General features: G+C 40.1%; 1 protein-coding gene across 1 annotated transcript in view; it reads right to left on the bottom strand.

Annotated features, from left to right (window-relative positions):
- The window catches only part of ORC3 (origin recognition complex subunit 3), a 75,568-nt gene that overhangs the window by 20,996 nt on the left and 29,625 nt on the right, over positions 1 to 24,947 (bottom strand). The window contains exons 8-13 of the mRNA XM_065400753.1: positions 22,868 to 23,027; positions 21,812 to 21,925; positions 20,509 to 20,642; positions 20,018 to 20,081; positions 10,171 to 10,287; positions 9,145 to 9,224 (exon numbers count right to left, since the gene is read on the bottom strand). Of these exons, the coding sequence (XP_065256825.1) occupies positions 9,145 to 9,224; positions 10,171 to 10,287; positions 20,018 to 20,081; positions 20,509 to 20,642; positions 21,812 to 21,925; positions 22,868 to 23,027 (669 nt within the window). The remainder of the gene's footprint in view (positions 1 to 9,144; positions 9,225 to 10,170; positions 10,288 to 20,017; positions 20,082 to 20,508; positions 20,643 to 21,811; positions 21,926 to 22,867; positions 23,028 to 24,947) is intronic.

Below are 24,947 nucleotides of genomic sequence, written 5' to 3'. Positions count from 1 at the left end.
GATCTCACCCCCGGATGACACTATACCTGAATTCGGGGAAGACTAACTACCAAGATGAACAGTACTAAGTTTATAACCTGGCATAATGGGACTGCATTAGCCTTACACAAAGTGTCAATTCATGTACAAGAAAGATATGTAACTGAAGGGGGTCCTGGTCAAATCATTTCCCCTACTCCAGTAGCCAATCAAGGGAGCCTACTCCTAGCAAGTCCTATCAAATTGTAACGGGCCTAATAGGCAAAAGTGTGACCCTTAGCTATGAGCTAGTGGATGTAAACATGTCACCTTAGGTAAACTGGAAATAGATCTTTCCCCTGATCAATAACTCTGTGGGGGAGGGAGGGAAGGCGGCTACACCTATAGCAGAGGTATTAATCAATCAGGTTCAATTTATGTATGTTCCTGTTGTGTTAAATGTGTTAAGTGGCACGTGGGTAAATTCAGTTATTGGAAAGACTCCAAAGTGTCCTCTTTCTTTTCATTACTCCTTGTGGATAAGGTCACTGCTTATCAACAATGGGTGCAGGATATTACAAATTTGGAAATCCATGCCAAGCATAAGTTATGTATCCCTAGGGAAAAAAAGGGGAACTGATCCTTTGGGGATCATAAAAACTGTGTCAGGGTTATTTGGAAATGGAATGTCAATTTGGAATCAGGTGGATGTTGAAAAAGTTAAGAGACACATTATGTATTACAGGGACAGGGTGTCAATCCAGTGCTGCAAGGGATAAAAGATTAATCAAACAAGGAAAGATTTGTAGCAGATAATATTCGTGAAAAAGATAGACTGTTTAATGAAACTCAAATTAAAATTAATCGGTCAATTAAACAATAATGATCAGGAAAGGTATCAGTATATGGGAAAGGAAATTATTTGTTCAGCATACAGTGAATATGTATTAATACCATCAGCAGCGCATTGCAGTTCTTGGAACTAGGAAAGGTCACAGATTTAGCCAAGGATGAGCAGCTGCTAAACTGGTATTGTGCAAAATGTTTTTAAAACCACAGGGAGAAAAGCTAATTGTTTAAATTCTTGTCAAAAATTGTCATTGGGGTAAATCAGAAATATGGTAATACTGTGATACAGCATTCTAATCGACTTGTGTTATTTAACAAAAAAATTGCATCATATCAAAATCCTTATGTCTCCTTTACAGTCTCGATGCCTGTGTTTGATCCAGATGAGGATTTTTTATTTTTAAGACAATTGGTAGGTAAGGACTCAAAAGGTCACCTAGAAGGCAACATCTACGAGGAACAAATAAATGTACCTCCTCTGGTGGTCTATCATCAAGGCACCCAAACCTAGAAAGTTCCATGAATTGCCTGTTGCTCTGACAAAAGGCATCAGTACATCTGCAGATGTGTGTTTGTGGCAGACATGCTGCTGTGTGGCCAGAAGGAAGGGTACCAACTATGGAACCAATCATCAGCGTCGTCATCCCCTGTTAAGATGACCAAGCTCCCACAGAAAGGGTGACCTCTGGTGGAGATGGCCAATATTGTGTAGTGACCAACCATCAAAAATATTATCCTGGTCAGAGTGCAAGGTCATGACTAAGGGCTTGTCTACACTATCCGCCAAATCGGCCGGCAGCGATCGATCCAGCTGGGGTCGACATGATAAATCGACCGCTGAGCGCTCTCCTATCGACTCCGGTACTCCACCAGAACGAGAAGTGCAAGCGGAGTCAACAGGAGAGCGTCAGCTGTCGACTTACCACAGCAAAGACACCACAGTAAGTAGATCTAAGTATGTCGACTTCAGCTACACTATTCATGTAGCTGAAGTTGCATATCTTAGATTGACCCCGTGTGGTAGTGTAGCCAAACCCCCCAAAATTCTGTTTTTATCCAAAGGTGCATATTTTAATTGGGCATATGGCAGTTTCCCCAGTACCTGTTTTTAAAAATGAAACAGTTTTCACTGCTAAACCAGAATATGAGGATCTAGTCCGACAGAACACGCCAATGTTGCAGCTTCATATTGCCCTTCTTAATTTAAATTTAAGCTAGTTAATATGAGTATAAAGATTCATACTTGATAAAAATTAGTAATGAAGTAACCGAGGCAGGACAAATGCTCACCAGGTTAATGGATGGAGGTGATTAGGTGTTAACTGTACCTCTATGGATGGAGATTGGACTGAATGTTGTATTGTGTTGTAAGCATTGTAAAATCAGAGGTCTAAACAAAGGGTATTAAGCACTTCCCCAAACACCTCCCCTAGAAAACCAACCCCAGATTGTCTCCATTCAGAATCCTATTATCTCGCAGGAGGTGACCAATTAACCTCAGGTAACCCAAACTAAGGAACCATAGTGTGTGTCCAGGCAACCAGCAGCAGTATACCAGGTACATGAACATTCCTATGCTTCTATTCATCCAGGACAGCCAATACAGTGTCTCCATATGGATGGTATATGTTGTTAAGACCCTAAATAGCAGTGTGATAGGGTTCATTAGCAATCACCCCATCGAGGGGAGAGGAGGTGACTTGTATCCAGCTAGGTTGTTATAAATATATGGGCATACACTAAGGTACAGGTGTGGAGTAATGTAAAACCCTACATTCTCAAGCCTGTAGAGACAATAGCTAAGCCAAACTAAGGTCCAAGGCTTAAACACTTGATATACCCAACTAACCAGTAAACGACCCTATATCACAAGACAGAATGCTGTTATATAAGCAAGTGTTGCTAAACTGCTGACAGATAACCACAAGATGCCAGCTTTAGATATTTTAAGGTTGGACTTCTGCTGATGTGCCTACAACAACGCCAAGGTAACTAAATGATATATATGCTAATAAGCTCAAAGTGAAAGACCCAGTAACCTATAGGAGAAGGGCACCCCAACATTAGTAGGGTGAGGAAATACAGATAAAGAAAAGAGGCTAAAATCCCTACTGAATATGCATTAGACATAGTGGGCATCAGCATTGTGATGTTGCACTCTATATGATTTTATAAAAATATGCTAATGTAATTGGAATATGCTTTATACAAAAGGTCTCTTGTAAGGTATCATTACAAAGCTTATAATCTACTGAGTGTGATCATCCTATTCATATAAATGTACCACCCTTGTATCTGAAACTAGAAATATGAAATATAACTTTGAGGGCCTATTGTAATTATGCAAAGTGTGGGCCATTAATGCTGGTTTGGAATCTTGATGACTCCCATTAACCAGGACAATTGAATGCAGATGGCTCTGTTTTACCTGTAAGTCTTCCTGTATACCTGTGTGCTGGCAAGTGGGTAATGAAGTCTTGCAGTGACATGTGATCATGTCACCTGAACTGGAATCTATCTTTAACCTGGTGTCTTTCCTTTGAGAAGGGGGGGTGGGAACCCAGAGAGGGACAAAGGATTCCCGCCTTATGCAAAAGATATATAAATGGATGGAAGAGAACAAAGGGAAGCAGCCATCATGAGGAATCCCCTAGCTACCACCTGAGCTGGAACAAGGGCTATACCGGGGAAAAGACTGTGCCCAGACTAGGAAGGCGTCCAGTCTGTGAAAGGTTTCAGAGTAGCAGCCGTGTTAGTCTGTATCTGCAAAAAGAACAGGAGTACTTGTGGCACCTTAGAGACTAACAAATTTATTTGAGCATAAGCTTTCGTGGGCCACAAGTACTCCTGTTCTTTTTGTAGTCTGTGAAAGAGACTTATTGAAACATCTCTCAGGGTGAGATTTTCACCTGTACTCAGTTGTATTACTGTATTAGACTTAGACTTGCGTGTTTTATTTTATTTTGCTTGGTAATTCACTTTGTTCTGTCTATTACTACTTGGAACCACTTAAATCCTACTTTCTGTATTTAATAAAATCACTTTTTACTTATTAATTAACCCAGAGTATGTATTAATACGGGGGGGGGGGGGGGGGAGTCAAACAGCTGTGCATCTCTGTCAGTGTTATAGAAGGCAAACAATTCATAAGTTTACCCTGTATAAGCTTTATATAGGGTAAAACAAATTTATTTGGGTTTTAGACCCCATTGGGAGTTGGGCATCTGAGTGTTAAAGACAAGAACACTTCTGTTAGCTGCTTTCAGGTAAGCCTGCAGCTGTTAGGGGACATGGTTCAGACCTGGGTCTGGGTTTGCAGTAGGCTAGCGGGTCTGGCTCAAACCAGGCAGGGCACCGAAGTCCCAGGCTGGCAGGGCAGGAAAGCAGGGGCAGAAGTAGTCTTGGCACATCAAGTGGCAGCTCCCAAGGGGGTTTCTGTGAGCCATAAGCTCTGATAAAAAGTGGCACTCGCCCATGGGTGATCCTGGGTGACTTCCTAGAACCTGTCAGCCAAGGACCACTCATGGGTCATTCTAGCTTCTATGGGGATCCCCAGCAGATGATTATGTGAATATGCAAGTTCTGATGCTTGTATTATCTCTATCTACTTTGCTTCGTTGTAGTGTTTGTGATATTGCTGAGTCTGCTAATAAAACTATCACAAATTCAGAAGATCTTCCCTAAGTGTGTGCGTCTCTCCCACATAGTTTGGGAGTGAGGACGCCAGTGTAACTGTAACACTGTGGCGGATCTCAAGGCAACTGAGCTCTGCCAAATCACATAATGTTAGTTGGAAACTCTAAATATCACCTAACCAATAGCTCAAGCAATAGATTTCATAGCAAGACATGCTGAGGACAGCCTAAGCTCTTAGCTGCTTCCTTCTGTTCGTCCAATAAGGAGTCCAGTATAGAGTTAATGGAAAGCCATAACACAGTTATATCAGGACATGACAGCTTGATAATTTGCCACATGGAAACCCACAGAAGTAGAAGAATAGACCTTTTCTACAATAGCATCCAGTCTATTCCCTTTTCTAGCCAAGGGAACACACAAGGATGCCCTGTTACTTTTAAATAATTCCTGGGCTGCAGACACTGACATGGATAATCAGCCAAGGAATGTTGTAACAATTAATAAATAAATTAAAAAAAAAGAAAGTGTGCCTCCAATTGTACAGGATACATACAATTAGCCCCCCCTGCTCCAAATATACCGGTGGTGAGGACACAGGAGAGTGCCAAATGTCCTTTGCTGGACTGAGTAGTCCTCGGAGAACAGGAAGTGTGATCTTGCCTTTTGTCTGCCATTCCATGATATTACAAAGAGGATCAGATGTGTCTGGTGCCAAAACTCCCATCTGTAACTGCAGGGTAATAGCCATCCTCCCCACCAGCTCCTGAAATTGCTTCTATTCATTTGCAGGGGAGACAAATGAAGTCCCAATTTGATCCTTAAAGGACATACCATCAGTATATTCTTTGATTGGTGACTGCTGCACTTCCTGTGAAGGACTCTCCTCCCAGTCGTTATACACGTGTCACTCTTTGAGGAGGCAATGATGCTTGTGCCAGCACTGATGGCACTGGTCAGATCTGTGCTTATTGAAACATGAAGGCAGTGGTGCCTGAGAAGACCAGTGCTGGGAAAGCTCTTGGCACCAATGGAGGTGCCTCCAGTGCTGCAAGGGGCACTGGTGTCAGCGTTATCACCAGTGCTGAAATAGGTGCCATGTTGGTTTTGACAGCACTGAGCAAAGCCTTCACTGAGTCCTGAAGGCACAGCCACATTAACAGGGGACCTGGCATCTTTCCAGGGAAATGGAACTTTCAGCAAGGGAAGATAGCTAAGGCTCTCAGGAGCAAACTGTAAGAGCTTGCGTGGTCAGTTTAGAGGGAATCCCATGCTCCTCAAGGGCATTCTGGATCTATACCAATGACAAATATTTCAAGCAGCAGAGACAAGCCAAAAGCTTTGAAAGAGGTCCCTCAGTCATGAGATGGGAAATCAACTGTGTTAGAGAGATGTGCACCGCTGAGATGACTAAATCACTCAAGTACAGAACCTCAAGTTGAGGAGACGTGTGTGCCAAGTGCAGTGATGAGACTGGTAAGGAGGTGACAAGCAACAGAGGAGGAGGAAAGCAATACCACCTCCTCTTTTTTTCCTTAGGCTCCTTTTGTGAATCAATGCTTCCTCTTTTCCTTTCACTTCCCAAGAACAGGTTACAAGCAGATCTGGAAGCGCTTCTCTCACTCTTGGAACCAACTGGTGTCAACTCTAATGGTGCTGTGTGTGAGTTTTCAGTGCCAACAGCAGCGTGGACGTAACGGTGTTGCTAGAGTAGTCTGTTTTGATGGAGCTGGGGGCCGACACTAAGGGCAGAAAGGTGTGTTTCAGGATTCTTCACAGAAGACCTCAGCACAGAGACAGACCTCACAACTCAAAAAAGGAGTTTTAGAACAGTCCAGTTGAAGGTTTAAGGCAGTCAAATGCAGTTGCAGTCTTAAGTCTCTGAACTTCCTTATCTGAGGGGTGAAGAAATGGCAAATAAATAGTGCATTGAGACTCTATGTGAGCCTCTCCCAGGCATACTAGACACCAAATGTGTGCATCTCGTCTCAGAAAGATGGCTGAACCCTCTCTGAAGTTTGGGACCCAGCATAGCTCAGAGATAACCCGAGGCAAGTGGCTCCAGATACTCTAACTATACTATAGAACTCTAATGAAGTAACTATGAGGGATGACAGATCTCACCACTGGGCCACCACCCAGCAGCTCACTGGAACCAGCAGAGAAGGGGGCTAAAGGAGCTCTAGCTCACCAAAGGTTCTGCCCATGAAGTTCCTGATTGGGTGAATCATCTGGCCCCACCAATTGGCTCACATGCACTACTTAAGCCAGAAGAAGGCATAAGAAGTCGTCCAAGCAACTAGGTGGATCTCTGCCTGCCACTTCGGACCCTGCCTTCTTGCTTGACTCCCGTGCTCTATACTTCTGCCTGTTCCTGTCCACCTTATCCCAGATCCGCCTTTGTTCCCGGTTCCCACTTTTCTTGCTCCAAGTCCCTGCTCCTCCACCCTATCCAATGCCAGCTTTGCCCCCTGGTTTAACTCCTTACTCCAACTCCAGGTTGGCCCCTGGCTCATCCTTAGTCTGACTCTGACTTCACTCCTTCACTTGACTTTGGACTCTCTGTCTCAAGCTCCAACCGCTGGTTCCAGTTCCTGGCTCCTGACTGACTACAAGGCATGACCGCCAATACTCTGATCCCTACAGTAACTAATAGTAAAAAGCTAACTAGCTTGTGGACATGAGAGAGTTCCATTCAGCTCTCTGCAGAGGCAGCAAAGGAACTGTGTCACTCCAATGTATAGAGAGAAGCAAGGACATCATCCTAGTGGGAGAGCACTCTTGCACCCCTCAAAATACATGACTTTTCTATGCAGTTCATAGCTCCATGTCAGAGGTGCCAAATCCCATAAGTGGAAATGCACAGAGCCCTCGAAGGATTCCCCATTACCCCAACTCTGTGCCTATCTGCTCCTTTCTTGTATGCCAGCAACATGAAATCCTATTAACTGAGCATTTCATGATATTTGCACCTGATCACCTGCCATCATAGAGAAAATTTTCACAAATGTTTGTAACTGTAAAGTGGCAACCACATCATATCTTTTCAAAAATTGGCTTTGATATTGTTTCTATTTTAAACACTGCTAGTCAACAGGAAAACTTGATTTGGTGGAACCTTTACTGCAATTACAATGCTAAAGAAAATATTATGTAGGGGCCATCCTAAGGATGAAATGCAAATCTGTAAAGCATTCTATGAAGAAAAATAATAAAGCTGTAAGCAGGTCACTTGGAACACATTATTGTAACTTTCAGAGCATTTGGCTTGCCAACACTGGGAGACAAGGTGGATGAGGTAATATCTTTTATTGTACCAACTTCTGTTGTGAAAGAGACTAGCTTTCAAGCTACAGAGAGTTCTTTAGATTTCCCGTTACCCAGTGAAATCACTAAGAGCTGGGCTAAATGATGGAGCCTCAGAACATAGCAGAAGTGGCAGTGAGCAGCAAGCAGCAGCAGTGATAAGTGGCAGAGCTGAGCAGCAGCAGAGATAACAGTGGCAGAGGTGAGAGCTAGAGCCCTACACGTGACTATTTTTAATCCGACTCCTGTCCCGCTCCCATTATTATGGCAGCGGACCCTGCAGGACCCCACAAGATCCCAGTCCTGCACCGGGGGAATCGGCAACAGTGAGACAGTTGTAGAGGTAGCAGCAGCAGCATCCTTTCAGCGCTGGGAAGTGAAGCCATGTGAAAGCACCTGTGAACTCTAGGTCTTCAGTGACCAAGCACAACCACTGTGAGTGAGGTGCAGCGGAGGGAAAGGGGAGTGGCATGTTAAAGGCCCATTCGTTCATTGGACTTTCATACCACCAGGTGGGATACTGAGGCAAAGGACGCTGCCCAATGTACTGTGGGGTGGGTGTTTGCTTCCGGTTACATGCTTTTGAATCATGGTTGAAGTGTTTTCCCAGATTAATGCTGGGTTCCCTTTCCCTTTTAATAAAAGTTTTCTTTTGTTATACACAGGCTCAGTGATTGACAGTGGGGAAGGACTGCCTCTTAGAGATGCCCAGGGATGGTGTTCTATTTTCACAGATTATTGGGTGGGGGCTAGAACTAGTTCTGTTTTGTAGTATTAAGAGGAATCCCCAGATATTGAACCTGGTCCTTGCTGCTGCTGACTTGAACTGGCAGAAGGGTAGCGTAGCTCAAACACTTCTCTCTTTCACCAACAGAAGTTGGTACAATAAAAGATATGACCTCACCCACCTTTTCTCTCTAATATTCTGGGACCAACATGGCTACAATATCACTGCAAACAACACTGATAATGTTTCTTGACTGTTAACAAAAGAGTATCACAAAAGAGTGCAACAATTTTATTAATCAAATTATGAAGATCTAATAAAAAAAGAACACCATCATTTAAACAAATATTCCAAACAAATTACCAAAGTCCAGATTCTGATACTCTCATTCAGGTTCAGTAGTCTCAATGACTTCAGTAGGACTACTCAGGGAGTAATCAGCATGAGGGAAAGATATCAGAATCTAGCCTCAGATAGCTTCTGGCGGTTCCACTCAAAAGAACAGGCATGCAAATTAAAAATGATAGCCAATTATATTTTCAATCAATCAATCTAGTCCATTGCAAAACTTCTTGTCCAGCACAGTTCTAAATGTAAAGTTCTAGAGAAACAGATGGAAGATATTCTACATGTCTAAAACAAAACAAGAAAACGGAAAGGAGAAAGATTACCTTAGTAACTGAACAGCTGACCCATATTCTTCTGTTTCCCACACTCTCTTTCCCAAACATGCACAGTGCAGCTCTCTGATCTATGAACCAGTATATGAGTAAAAGGAATACAATGTTTTACAAAACAAGTAATGGGTTAGTTTTACATTCACTTTTCAAAACAATGACTGACTCATTCAAAGAGTGATCCTGTGAGGAGCTGAGTGCTCTCAACTCTCACTGACTGCAATTTGAGGTGAAGGCATTCAGCATCTCTTGGGACTAGGCCCTCAGTGTGGCAAGAATATGCTTGCCGCTCAGACTATGTTTTAACAGGGTCCATTCAGGTGATGGGAATGCAGGGATTAGAAATGAACCTGAATCAAAACCTCTGATTCAAACATTCCACATTCCCAAACATTAGGAAAATTCAGAGTGAATTCACAGCTAAGATCCACATCTAGTAACAATGTATCTGATACATCTAGAATCAATGTGGAAATGCACATCATGGAATGTTCTGCAGCATTAATAGGAGAATGTGGGACAAAAATAACTGCTTGGTATGAGAAGTTGAGTTTGGTCATACCAGAGCTCTAACGCAAGTCAATATACAACTAACTACTAAGAATACCCATGACTGTCCCATCACTGCTATGTTGTTCCTGCCAAAAGGATGTTAATTCTCATCTGAATCTAACCATTAGGCAACCAGTTGATTGATGATAGGAGGAATGGAAAATTGTCTGTACTACATATGAGAAATCCAGATGCATAAAAGCCAAACATCACACAGGCACTGGCTGTTCTGTGCATCTGCTTCTCCCTACAAGCCCTCTGCTGTTTACTCACAACAAAGTATTACAGGCATTGTTAAAGAAATGATGTGCTGTTCCCCCAGTCCATAATAAAGACAAAAATATCTGACTGTATGTGGGAAGGGCATGGAGGAAAAGAGGAGTGGAGAGGGAAGGAAGGAGTGGACTTCAAATTTGTAAAGATGTCAACCATGAAACAAGAGAGGTCCAGGGAATGATGGTACTTCACCTGTTTGCCCAAAGGGTACTTTGGAAGGGAAGTTGTGAAAACATGAAGACATCTCAGAACTGTGAAATAATTCTCATGGTAAATATGCAAGTCTTCCAGTAATGTCTGTGTTACCTCCTAAAACGACAGAATAACAGTTTAACAAAGTAGTTCAATATCCACCAGAACAAAGCAGTATGAAAATCACAAAATATCAAAACACAAAATATTTTAAGGGAACACTAAAGTTCTGACAAACTAGGAGGGACTGATTTACATCAAAGTGATTTTAATCATGATTTAAATCAACAAGCAGGAAATCTTGATTTAAATAATTGATTTCAATCTTGTTTCACATTTGTACCTTTTTAGTTATTTTCCTAAAGAAAGATTCATTCTCATTGGTTGATATAATCATTAAAACATGTTGATTTGCAACTAAATATGGTCTTTATACTCGATTTGGTACTACTTTTTGCTAATCAGCAGGACAAACTGTATCTATACACATTTATTTAAGCAATTATATGGCTCAAAATACATTTATTCAGATTCTTATTTTTTCAGATTTTTATTATGTTAGAAATGATGTATTTCCTATTTACTAGATGATAATGTCTTACTCATGCTTTGTGTCAAGCTGCATTTGGACAGAAATTGGAATTAAATTAAAAATGAACAAAAACCAGCAGTTTAATTTAAAACTGATTTATTAAAACAAAAGGAAATATTAAATGTAGTTAATGACTTGACAGATTGAAAACCTGGCCCATGGTGACCAGAAAAAGGTATTTAGAGACAAAGATTTTCAAAAGTGCCTGAGCAGTTTACATGCCCAATTCCCACTGAAATCAATGAGAGGTAGGCACTGGACCTACTTAAGCATTTCTGAAAATCCCATTAGGTGCCTCTGCATTTTTAGGTGACTAAATACCTTTGAAAATCTATCCTATGTCCTTCAAGTTTTTAGAATTAGTAGATCTCATCCTCGCCAGCTGGTTTTTATTCATAGACTGGAAGAGGTAAACAAGCTTTTCTGCTTTTTCAACTCCTAAATGGTTTCTCAACTTTGAATGAACTAGTCCAAGTGAAAAAATATATATATTCTCCCTGCACTTGCTAGCTCAACTGAAAGCAATACTAATTAAGGCAAAAGCTTTTCTGCACAACAAAAACGAAGTACTTATATTTGGAAAAATGTAAATAACATTCGCTCCATTGTAAAGACTGAAAATAATATAGATAACTTATTATGCAGCACTTGGATTTATAACACACTGAGACTGGAAGTACATCAGTTGTAAATGAACAAAAAGGTCATAGTTCTGTTTCTGCAGATAGGGTGAGATTCTGTTCTAAAACTCCCAATCTAGGGTAGACAGGACTACGGTAGCTTTAAGCCATCTTTCTGCCCTTCTGATCCTGGGTTGCTCTCAGGGAGGGAAGGCCCACAGTGTACCTTAGATAGCCCTTGGTGTCTGTCTAAACTACACATTTTCCCCAGATTGCCCCAAGGGTGGGCCACAGCACAGCCTCGAATCCCCAGAGTGCTGTGCATTGCAACATTGTCCCTAACATGCCCATCCTGCCCCCAGCACATCCCCTGTGCTAGAGCTTACAAGGGAGTCCTTGGAAGGCAGCCTCATGGAAATCTTATGAAGTGCCTGTGACCAAGGAATCCTCCCCTGACTACATACAGAGCTTTTAGGGTTCCTTTTATGCTGTTTTGGCCCTTTTTCCTGGCATAAAAGAACCACAGCAGGGCTGAGGATCTCAACCACAGTGTAAACCTATAACTAGTCTCTCATCATCTAAGTGGTTCCTGTTATATTAAGGTCTAAGTAAAGCTAGGTCAAGTATCCTTTTTTGGATGGCCAGGAATCAATGATGTCTATCCTAGCCTGCCATTCCACCACTTTTGCTTTAAAAAGACTCATTAAAAGCAGACTTATTCCATACATGTGTGCCCTTGTATTTTGTTGAACATATAAGAGATCTCTCTTTCTGTTCTCAGATATGCAGGCTCTGAAACTGATTAGTGCAGATGGCTAACAAAATGCCCAATATAAAACCTCAGAAAATTTAACATATTAAGATATTTTCAAAGTTCTGCTCTGAGTTTACAGAAATTGACATATAATCCCCACACCTCTGCATAAATAGCATATTTCTACAGAGATCGGAAAGCATTTTTTAAATTCAATTGCAAATTAATTCCGTTCTGAATGATAAATACAAAGGAAATGCATTTTGGGATAAAAGTAAACATTGTCAAATGAAATATCAGGTGCATATGATAAGGACACACACACACACAATCTGAATGGATTTAATGACTATAGGCCATTTCTGCCACCCTTACTCACAGTGAGATGAACCTTACTCCTCAAGAAGTCCCACTGATTTTGGTGTAAGGAGGTCAAAATCTGGCCCTAGATAATAGTGTTGGAGTTCTGCTTGATAAATAAAGGCTTTGCTGATTTTTTGTTTGTTATTCTGTTATAACAACTATACAACTATTAATAGTATTATTTTCCTAAGACTAAGCAATTTAACACTGAAGCTGGGAGTCTAAACTAGACATATGAATGCAAAAAACAGAAATGGAGTATGAATTACCGTATATACTCGTTCATTAGCCTGTTTGTTTATAAGCTGACCCCTCAAGATGGAGAAGTAAAAATAGCAAAAACTGTATGACCCTTTCATAAGCTGACCCTGTATTTCAGGGGTTGGAAAACTTTGGCTCCCAGCCCGTCAGGGTAAGCCGCTGGCAGGTCGGGATGTTTTGTTTACCTGGAGCGTTCACAGGCACGGAACCCCTCAGCTCCCTGTGGCCGCGGTTCGCCGTTCCCAGCCAATGGGAGCTGCACTTCCCGCAGCTCCCATTGGCTGGGAACGGCGAACCGTGGCCACAGGGAGCTGAGGGGTTCCGTGCCTGTGAACGCTCCAGGTAAACAAAACGACAATGTATTCGATATTCAATTCAATGATTCCATAGTTTAAAATCATCAAATTTTGGTGTAGACCCGTTTATAAGCCGACCCCCGCTCTTTCACGTGTCACTTTTTTACCAAAAATATTCGGCTTATGAACGAGTATATATGGTAAATACCACAGATTCAAACACCTCTGGGTACTGGAAAAGATTTGATTCAATTCCAAAGTATGTCACGGAGCTTAGAGCCACAAAGAACACTGAACCAATGTGGGGTGATCTTGAAAAGCTCAGTGCTAAAATTAATTGTTCTGTTTTCATTCAAACTTTCAAAAATGACTTTGGTCTTGGGTTCTATTCTTCATACCACAATTACATATTTGGGTAAGATAAATCAATAGTGTAGATGAAAGAACATCCAACAGTAGCTCTGATTTTTTCCCCTGGTGCGACATAGCTCCTTGGCATAGCTATAACTTTAACAAGCAGTGCCTTGTGGCTGATGGATCTAAAGCCAAATCCTTTCCTTCTGATACACGACAGTTTTTTTTTTTCATTTGATGGACAATAAGTTCATAATGTCCTTTCTGTTATTAAGGAAACAGAGCAAGTGAGGCAATGACTGGACTGAGATTAAACATTTGCATTACTGTGACTTGGATCACTATTTTCTTAGTACACAGACAAGGAAGCTGGCATTTCCTTAGCAGATGTCTTAAAACAAAATAGTTTCATTCCACTCCATTCTGGAAGGATTGTCTAGTATGAGATCATATCCTTCACTATTCAGGCACTTGTGTCAGAATTTAAAAATTAACAAAACAAAACAAAAAAACCCACAAAAAACTATTTAGTATAATTGCATTTCAATCTTTAAATAAAATAAGATACTTCCCAAATGAAGAATATTGGGTCTAGTTTTATGCAAGCTTTATATTTTGTAAGATGGGGAAACAATGGGAAAATTGATGAGGCAGTGTTATTGGTTGCAGCTCCCCAACCTTCTAGCAGAGGTTATAGTTACTATGAATCCTGTTTTCCAGGAGAGAAAGATGAACTTAAATCATTGTGGACATGAAGGGGGTTTTTGATCTGTGGAAGAGTCTTAAATCCCAAGATGGTGAAATGGTGTTTATGATGAAACTCAGTTTAAGTCTTTTTGGACATTCAATATTAAAATTGATGCTTCCTTTGTTTTAAACTTTTCAGTCCATTTGTAGAATGCTCAAATGGGACATCAGCAAAATATAATAAACCTTATTTGAAGGGCAGAATAGAAAGTTCTGTCAGCTAGACCAAAATAAAGAGCATAGGGGGATTTATTGTTTTTAACTCCTCTGTGAATTGTAGAAAGAAAAATCATTCACTTGGCTACACGCTGACCTTATAGATCCTTTTCTGGCTGACTGCAGAGTAAGTAATACTCCGTCAGAGAATTTATATGTTTAGATTCCTCCTCTCAGCAGCAGCCCATCTGCAGAAGAGGTTATTGCAGTAATGGTTGGTTATTTTACTGGGGGAGGAGGGAGAAGAGTTATTGGCAAGATGAATTTAACTGTAACAATTCAGTATCTTCTAGGTCAGTGTGGGATTATAGAAGCTGTTTTCCAAACTGTCTTAGTTTGAGATCTTAGGATCAGTAGTACAGAAAGACATCAATCAGAACAACATCTTCATGACTTCTGAAAGATTGCTTGTCAGAAACTTTCTAGCTTGGAATTATATGTGGTGGCAAACAGATCTGTGACAGAGATGAAACATCTGATCAGAGACTAGTTGTTTCAATTCCCCCTCATGAAGGCAGATCTTTATCATTCCAAGGACTTCTGCTTGGCATTTCATGGCTGTTAGAATATGGATTGTTGTCAAATGGATATCACTTCCTTGGAAGTATTGCACAAGTTGCCAGGTTTCACAGCAATGGGCTTGTGATCTGCTACCTCTTGGTTTGTTTACTAAGAAAACTTCCTCTCTTATTCTACTGCAGAAATACTAATAGAACAGATCACAATAAAATGTGGACTCGTTATAAATAAGTAGGTTCTCTCTGTCTGCTTTAAGAATTTCTCCTTAAGAGACAGCTGACTAGCTAATTCCAATTCTGTATTCCATGACTGCATTCAGAATACAAAAAAAAAATATATGCATCTTTTGGCTCTGTGAAGCCATCCCACTCTCTGGTTATGAGATTTCCATTATCTGTCACACATCAAATTTTCAGGAAAAGTGACCAATAATAAAGTCCAGATTTTATAAATCCAGGGAGGCCTATATGAAACTGCAGAGATACTCCTCAACTTCCAAACAGGCAACTTGGAAACATAGATAATGGCCATAATAAATCAGACCAATGGTCCATCTCCAGTATCCTGTCTCTAACAATGGCTGGTACCTGATGTTTCAAAGGAAGATGCAAGAAACTCCAGAGTGGATAACCTTACCATAGAAGAAATTTATTAACTCTGTCAGTTAGTAGCTGGTTTATGCTCCAAAGCCTGAGAGTTTCTCTATTTTATAATCCTATCTAATAAAATGTGGATGCTTTCATAAACCATACAAACATCTAAACCGTTTTCCAGTTATATTTGTGGCAGTGATTTTCACAGGTTAGTTATGTGTTTGGTAAAGAAGTATTTCCTTTTATCAATTTTAAATGTATTGCTTGCAATTGAATGTCCCCGTGCTCTTGTGTTATGGGAAAGGATAATAAGGAGTGCATGATTTATCTTCTTAAACCATTGGTTATTTTGTTTATCTTTCTCATGACCCCTCTAATCCATCCCCTCTCTAAACTAAACAGTAACAGCCTTTTCAATCTCTTTTCAGAAGGGACTCTTTCAAAAGCAACAATCATTTTTATTGCCTTCCTCCAAACCCCTGCTGTCTTTTTTCAGATGGGATGACCACAGCTGAACACAGTATTCCAAGTGATGGTAATATCATAATTTTATATAAAGTCATTATAATATTTTCAGTATTACTGTTGATTCCATTCTTTATACATCTTTTCTTTTTGTTTGGTTGTTTTTTTTCTTTCCCCCCCCACCACAGCTGTACACAGAGGAACAGACCTCCCCCGCTACACCCACCCAAGTGATTGCAGTTGATTTAGAACCCAGCAATATGCATAAATAGTTCAATGATTACTTCTGATTTGCACTAACTTACATTTATCAACACTGAATTTCATCAGCCATCATGCTGCCCATTCACCAAGCTTTGCTCACAGTCTTCTATAGTCTCCCCATCAGACTTCCTTTCTGCCTTTGACTCCTGGCACACTCTTTCTCTCCTGACAATCTCCCACATTCATCCTCTGCGACTTCAGCTTCCATGTTGATACCCATCTGATCCCTTAGCCACCCATTTCTTGTCCTCATCTCTTCATTTACCTGCAGCATTCTTTCAACTCTCCCACTCATCAAAAAGGCCATTCCCTTGAGTTGGTCTTCACCAAGCACTCCTCTCTCTCTGATCTTTCTGTTGCTGAGTTCCCCTTCTTGGATCATCACCTGGTCTTTTTCAGTGTCACCCATGAGCCCTTCTTCCCATCTTGTCACTCAGCCTTTCAGTGACTTCATCCATCAACACTGATGATTTCTCAGCCCTCTCCACCCTGCCCTCTCTTCCACCAACAGAGTTGTTTATTCTCTGCATGCTTCACTATCTTCCACTTGTTTTTGCCCCTCTCTCCCTTCACAGTGTCTGCCCTACTAACCCCTAGTGCTGACTCACCCCAATATCTGCTGCTTCTGCTCTTACACTGCAGAGCATCTCTGGCAGAAATCCTGTGACCAGGCTGACTTCCTCCAGTACAGATATGTTCACTACTCTTCAGATTTGCCATCTTCCTAGCTAAACAGCTCTACTACTCCAATTTAACTGAATCCCAAGCCTGCAATTTCAGTCACCTTTTCACTACCTTGGACTCATTCCTCAAAGCTTTCCTTCCTCCATTTCTATTCTCTGCACAGGATCTTGCTGCTGTCTTCCAAGAGAAAACGGACAAAATAGGACAGGGAACTTCCCCCTCCCCTCAGCATGCCTCCTACAATTCTCTCCTCCTCCCATCACAGAAGCATGAAGCTTCTCGTCTGCTATCCTCCTCCAACCCCTCCACTTGCCCCAGTTACCCGATCCCATTCCATCCCCTGATCTCCCTCACACTCACTCCCTTAACTGTTCTCCTTAACCTCACTCTCCTCTGTCGCTTTCCTTTCAAATACAATCACTGTTCCACTGTACTTGATTCCATTTGCCTCTCCAACTATCGCTGCATCTCCCTTTCTTCTCTAAATTCACTGAACATGTCATCTATAAGCACTGTCCAGTATTCCTCTCCTCCAATTCCATCCTAGACCCTCTAATCCAGTTTCTGCCCCTCGTACTACGTTAAAACCAGTTTGTTAAAGTCTCTAATGACCTCTTCCTGGTCAAAGCTCAGAACCAGTACTCCATCTCCTCCTCCTTGACAAATGAGCTGCCTTCAACACTGGCAACCATGCTCTTCTTGGAGTCTTGTCCTCCCTTGGCTGCTTCCATGACTCTGTCCTCTCCTGGTTCTCCTTCTATATCTCTAATCACTCCTTTAGCACATGCTTTGGAGGATCCTCCTCAACTGCCCTCCAACTTTCTCTGGGGGTTCCACATGGTTCTGTCCTCAGTCCCCTTGTCTTCTACTCTCCTTCTAAGCTTTATCTCTGCAAACACAAATTCAACTTCCAATGCATCTCCATGCTGATGACCACAGACCTCTACTCCGGATCTGTCTCTCTACTCCGGATCTGTCGCCTTCTGTGCAAATTAAAATCTTGGCCTGTACCTCTGGCCTCTGATGTCTCCTTTTGGATGTCTAACTGTCATCTCAAGCTCAAAATTGCTAAAATAGAGTTCTTAATCCTCCCTCCACATCTCCTTTTTCTATCACTGTGAACAAAACCACCATCTTGCCTGTCACTCGGGCCCATAGTCTGTGCATCATCTTCAACTTAGACCTCAGTCTAGGTCCTTACATCCAGTCAATGTTTAAATTTTGCTATCTCCATAACATCTTTAAGACATGGCCTGTCCTATTCATCCACACAGCTAAAATTCTAGTCCATCCTCTCATCATTTCTAATCTTGATCCGTGCATATCCCTCTCTTTGGTCAGGACGAATGCAATCTTACCCTGCTCATAGCCATCCAGAATGCTGCTCCATAGGTCATTTTTCTAGCTTGTTGCACTGGCTGTGTCACCTCTCTCTTTGGATCCCTCCACTCATTTCATCTTCTTTATCATCACATTAGACATAAGCTGCTTGTCTTCACTTTCAAGGTTCTTCATGGCCTGTCCCTACCCTACTGATCATCTCTCATTCTCACTTCCAACTGGCCCATGATGCCAGCTTTCATCGCCCACTTGCTAAATTTTCAAACAAGCGCCTTTGTGCTTTCTCCCATGCTGCCCCTCATACCTGTGAGGAGCTCCCATAAACAGCTGCAAAGCTACCCTATTATCCACCTTCAAATCCCTACTTAAAACTGCTCCTTTGACAACAGTTTTCACTGCTGGTATACTGATACCACTGCCTATCATGCTGTGGTTTCATGAGTATCCTGTGGTCTCATGAGTATGGTCTCAATATTTCCTTGTACTCCCGACTCCTGTCTCATACTTAGATTGTAAGCTCTTTGGGGCAGGGTCATCTTTTTGTTCTGTGTTTGTACAAATGTAACATAATGGAGTACTGATCTATCAGTGGGGCCCTTAGGTGCTATATTAATACAAATAATTAATAACTTAACTTTGGAATGAGGTGGTATATCAGCCCAAAGGTGCTGAGCAGATCAAATGTCACTCAGTCAGGGAAGGCAGCGTAAGGCCTTCACTAAGGCATGGCAATGTCTTCAAAAGTCCATATAAAAATGTTTTAGAGAAACAGATTATAGCCCTTCAAATGTTCTGCTAGCAGCCTGGAGATATAGTTAGCTTACAAGTAAATCTTGTCGCTCCCTTATGCACTTGTAATCTTGAACACTTTATTCAATATATTTTAACATGATTTAGCCCCACCAACACTGGCTGGCAAAAACATGTTAAAACGGTTTAATCCTGAAGTGGTTTTAAAATGTTTAAAACTAGACTGGAAACTAAAAATGCAGATTTAGGCAACTAACAGAAATGCTGATCCTTGGATTTTATGGCAGCCTAGGTGCTCTCTTGGTAGGAAAAGAGCATACTCAAAATGAGTACAGGATAAACTTGGTCTCCTGAGTTAACATCTCTCTGTAAAACAAATTTTTATGCCTATGGCAGTGTGAGAGTCATGGCTACACCTACAACAGCTTTAACATTTACTTACACTGTCACTTATCACTTGTATCTAGCTCATTTTGTAAAACATTTATATTGGACCTGCATCTGAAGATTTTAAAAGTGCTTTACAAATTAAGGCCCCAGTCCTGAAATTCTGTTTAGCGTGAGTGAACACTTTGTATCCATAGGGAGTCTGATTGATTTTAATGGAGATCTACACAAGGTACAGGAGCCCACATATGGAACAGCCTGCAGGATTAATTATTCGTCCCTTGTTCTGGCAAACACTCCATTGAGTTTCATGGGTTTTTTTGCCTGAATAAGTAGTAAGAGTGGGTCCTAAATAATTGAGCCCCACAACCTCCCTGGTAATTATTTTACCCATTTTACAGATGGTAAACTCAATGCACAGAAAGGCTGAGGGACCTGCCCAACACACCACAGAGCAGAATTGGGACGATCATGTAGATCTAAAGCCCAGCTCTCAAATCATTAGACATGTTTTAGGATATCTACAAAATGAAAGATGCTACACAGAACCAAGTTCTACCTTAGTTTTCTATCCCTTTTCATGCAAAAAGATGGGGGGTTTGAAAGGTTGTTCCTATCCTCCAAATGATTTTACACTTTACCTTTAAAAAACTGTCCTCAGTCAGAAGTGCAATTTGTTTTTCTGAGACTTGACTTTCCACATATCTGAAGTAAAAACCAAACAAAAATACTGGTATAATATAAAGTTACACAATACATAGTTTTAAAAATGGTGGTGGTCAGGATTCTGTTGGGTCTGTGGCCACTACAAAATCCTGCAGTTTAAGTCCTGGGTCTGCCATAACTTCTCAACTGATTAGAACATTTGTCAAAAGAATATGTTTCTACACGAAGGACAAAAGGAAAAAATGGATCTTTCAACAGAAGGATTTTACAGCAGATTTTACACAAAATAAAAGCTGCATTCTTTAGACAAGAGATTAAAGAATTTCAGAAGTAATTCACAACTGTCCCTGTTTTGTGTAACATATGCACATATAATTACACATTTCACAATACTGTATTTACAAGTATTTTTTTAAAAAATGCTCATTGAATATAGGACTGTTCAAAATATTTATTTCTCCTTTACCTTCTAAAAGATGGCAGGCTTCGAATGTTTTCACACTGATTGTGAGATAAAGAATTTACTCTCTTCTTAGCTTCCAGGAGCTGGCAGCACAACACACTGAGGGGCTGGGAATAGAAATGCTCCACAATAGACAGCTGAAAGAGACAATGCAGTAAAAACCTGTAATATCTATGCAGTTCACTTTCCTTGCGGTGTCCTAGCATTTAAATAAGCTAAGCAATTTATTAACAATTGCTAAAATGACATTAATTTAAAAAATTTAGAGTCTACTCAGTCAACACATCAGATTACATTAATAATAATCTACTTTCCATTGTCACTAGAGGTGGTTGATTATTATTCAATGAATAATATAGGCAACCTCATTTTGCCATTTTCTGCTGCCCATATCATTCAGTCAATTGCTTTTTGTTTTATACGAGATCTATAGCTGCTCAATTATTACTTGATTTATTTATTCTTTGAATAATAGACAAATTCAGCAATTACATTAGGTATTACATAATTTGTTGGGTTATGTGACCAGGCCCAACCTCACAAATGCCAAAGCACCAAGTAAAGAGTGTATCATTTAAGGCACAAACGTTAGCTAGAATGCATTAAATGAAGCAATGGAACACGACAAGATCCCACATTTCACATATCTGAAATCATACCGCTAGGCCCTGATCCTGTAAACATTTACACATGTGCTTAACTATGCTACTTTGAGTTGCTCCACTGATTTTAAGTGTGTAAGTGTTTGCAGGTCTGGGGCCTTACAGTATAGTAGAAAACATCCTTCTGACAATGCAATTTTTTGAAAGACTGCACCACAGTCATTCTGGAAAAAAAAAAAAAGTAGTAGTACAAAAACTGGGCAGGTATATTGAGATGGAAAGCTTTTTCCTGTCACAAAGTTCTTTATATGATTGAAGTTTTTTTAGTATTAGCATGCAAAATTGAAAGGCATCAAAGAATACCTATAAAATTAATACATACAAAATTTGTTTCTACCATTTCAGGTAGATTCTCTTTTTTTGTTTCTAATTTTTTATTCATACGATTGTGCCACAGAATAAGCGGTTTCTAAACTGCCATCCCACAATTCCTGCTAGCTTCCCAACAGCTTTCCCATTTCCAAAAAAAACCTATCTAGAGACCTGATTTCAGTTATAGTATTCAATGGGAATTTTGCCACTGACTTCAATGGGACTAAAATCAGGCCATAAAAAATTGAGTACAAGTCTGCCGCCAGGGAGTAATCCTATTGCATTTTCACCACCGCCTATCTGTAATTGAAATTCGTCTTACTCCTGCTTACCTGAAATCCTTTGATAAAGTTCTGGACAGAGAAATCATGGTACAAAAATATGTTGATTAGAACTTGCAACACTTTCTCACTTAGTTTAAAGGGAAACTGAGTTGTCAGAAGTAGCTGCAGGAGACAAAGGGAAAAAAAATATTTCCTTGCTAAATGTTACCAGAATAGATTACATTTCAAGGTAAATGTAACTGCTAGTAGCAACAGCTAATTATAATAATGTTCCTTCTTGAATATGAAAATAGCAAAGCAGTTAGATCTGTGTTTGATTCAACTTTCAGAATGTGCTAGAATTAAACTATATTAATTGATTAACGCATGTAGTCATCTTCAGCCAAACCACATTTATTTCCATTACTGCAAAAACACACACACTTATTTAAAGCTTATGATTCCACCACATCCTGAACTTTATATTGTCTGATTTTAGTTATGTTCAAACTTGACATTAATTTTACCTATAATTTTTCAAATTATGAATGATAGAACAAATATTATAGCAGGCATCTGGGACAAAACTACTTTCTGCAAGCATATGCAATAGTTCTGCTGGCACTCTACAAATGCATTCCACTGAAATCACACGAGCAAAGTGTCTGCATGATGGGACCTTAGATTTGGATAATTCTGCTCATTTTCAAGGGGCTGCAGAATTCACATTAAGCTGCAATATTCAGTGTAAATAAAAGCTATGTGAAGCCATCCCTATTTAGAACTAAGTGAATCTTACTTCAAAGCAGCACTATAATAAAGGGGAGTGAATGAAAACCATATAGTTGTGTGTGCATGAACGTTAATACAAACGAGAAGTGAAGATATGTACCGAATAATTTCTGAATGGTCTCCAACACGTGTGAAGAGGAAACTCTCAACATATGTAAGTGAGCTTAAAGACATGGGTATACAGAGACAATATTCAGAACATATGGCTCTCAAGAACAGATCCCACTTTAAAAGCTTCACACTAGTCTACTTTTAAAGCATAAGATGCTATGTATACATACACCATACTTGTACACATCTATTCCCCCCTCATTTATCTAGAAATGGAATTACCTTGTCAATTACTGTAGCCAGGTGCTCCTTGCAGGAAAGAGACTGGAAAAGCTCTATACACAGCAGAGAAGAAACAGAGTGAGGAAGTAACCTGTGGATGATCATTGGAGACGTGGCAATTCCAAAAATGAGTACAAGAGGGAATTCATGTATGTGCTGACTAGACCACAAAGTGGGGAAGGAAAAAGAAAACATAATAGTTATGCGGGTTTCCCCAGCACCACAACCACAAGGCAACACAGTATATTCCCAATACAGCACTACTCTCAAAGGAACAACGTAAATAGACTGCTACAATTGGAACAAGATGAGTTTTGATCTGGGAAGAAAATGAAAAGGGTAGAGCGGAAATTATAAGCACCCAAGGAAAAAAAACAAATCAAATTGTATCCTGAGGACCCAATCTTCAGGAAGATGCTTGTAAAACATCTGCTTTTAGTGTTACAGTACAGGAAAGGTTCCCCTTTGCTAGTTTTACCTAGTTGAAAAATTCCAAAATATAGTCTTCTAAATATGCCTTGAAATTATTTTCATTTCTAAGGAACAACTTTAATAAATAGTGTTGAAAGGCTCACATGGATAAAAATAATTAAATGGTGAATGAAATTATTATTTACTCTTTGAATTGCAGTAGGACCTAAGGGCCACAATCATAGATCAAGGCCTGATTGTTTTTTGTGATTATACGGTGTCTAGCACAAAACAAAACAAACAAACAAGAGCCCCAAGACTTTAAAAAGTATTGTAGTTTGCTTAAATAAAATAAAATAAAAAAATAAAGCAAGACATTTAGAATTAAACTTACAAGAAACCCAACTTTCTGAAAGTATGGAATGCAGTTAGATAATTCAAACAATTGTAACTTTCCACCCACATTAACATCCTGAGATGAACCAGAAACAACATTATTCATCTGAATTCCGAATTGCCGTATCAGATCTGACCAAAGTCCCTATGTTCACCAATCCTATCTCTGATAGCAACCAATAAAAAATGCTTCAGAAGAAGGGGATAAAGTGATCCATAATTGACATTAACACAAATTAGAAAGACAAGGTGGGTGAGGTAATATCTTTTATTGGACCAACCTCTGTTGGAGAGAGACAAACTTTCAAGCTACACAGAGCTATTCCTCAGGTCTCGGAAAGATACTCCGAGAGAAGAGCTCTGTGTAGCTCAAAAGCTTGTCTCTCTCACCAACAGAAGTTCATCCAATAAAAGATATTACCTCAACCACCTGGCCTCTCTAATATCCTGGGACCAACACGGCTACAACAACACTGCATATTTACACAAATTAGCATTCCTATGAGAGAAGTTAATTCTATCTCCTAGAGAGTTTTGTGTTTGGCTTAGTATACGTCTTAAAGAGTCTATATTCCTTCTGTGGGTGAAATCCTCTCTCCCTTGACTTCATCTTGTTTTTATCCTAGCATATCTGTGATTAATAAATATAATATATGAATAATAACACACACCTCTTTTTAAAATCTAACTAGACTCTTTGCCTCAAAAACACATTGTGGCAGTGAGTTCCACAGTTAATTATTTGTGGTGTAATTCATGTATCTTTAGCAGTTTTAAATGTACTGCTTTTTAATTTCACTGTTTATCAAGTTGTTCATGTGTTACGAGAAAAGGAAAATTGGAATGCCCAAATAGCTCTTTCTATATATACACACGCAATAAGTTTTAGACTTACTATAAACTCACTTACTTGTTCCTTCTCTAAAACAAACAATCCTAAACTTCTAAATTTCTCTTTGTTTTTGGAGTTTTTCCATTTCTCTTATCATTTTTGCCCTCTCTGGATCTTTTCTATTTCTAGTTCATTTTTTCTGACATGTGATGACCAGAACTGAGCACTGTGTTCAAATGAGGGTCTATCACTGCTTTATACAGAGGTATAGCCTCTTCCCTTTTCTAGTTTCATGTTATCCAAAACAGTGTTATACAATTTAACACTGCCCCTTAAAGTTCACTAATATATTAAATCATACTAGTCCCATTACAGATCTTTGTGGCACCCCACTACTAACTTTCTTCCCTGATGAAAATTGACTATTCCTTCTTTTTGTTC

The sequence above is a fragment of the Emys orbicularis genome, chromosome 3, assembly GCF_028017835.1.
Source record: "Emys orbicularis isolate rEmyOrb1 chromosome 3, rEmyOrb1.hap1, whole genome shotgun sequence".
Lineage (NCBI taxonomy): Eukaryota > Metazoa > Chordata > Testudines > Emydidae > Emys > Emys orbicularis.
The sequence above is the reverse complement of the archived record's forward strand: the minus strand, read 5'-3'. Positions and strand labels throughout refer to the sequence as shown.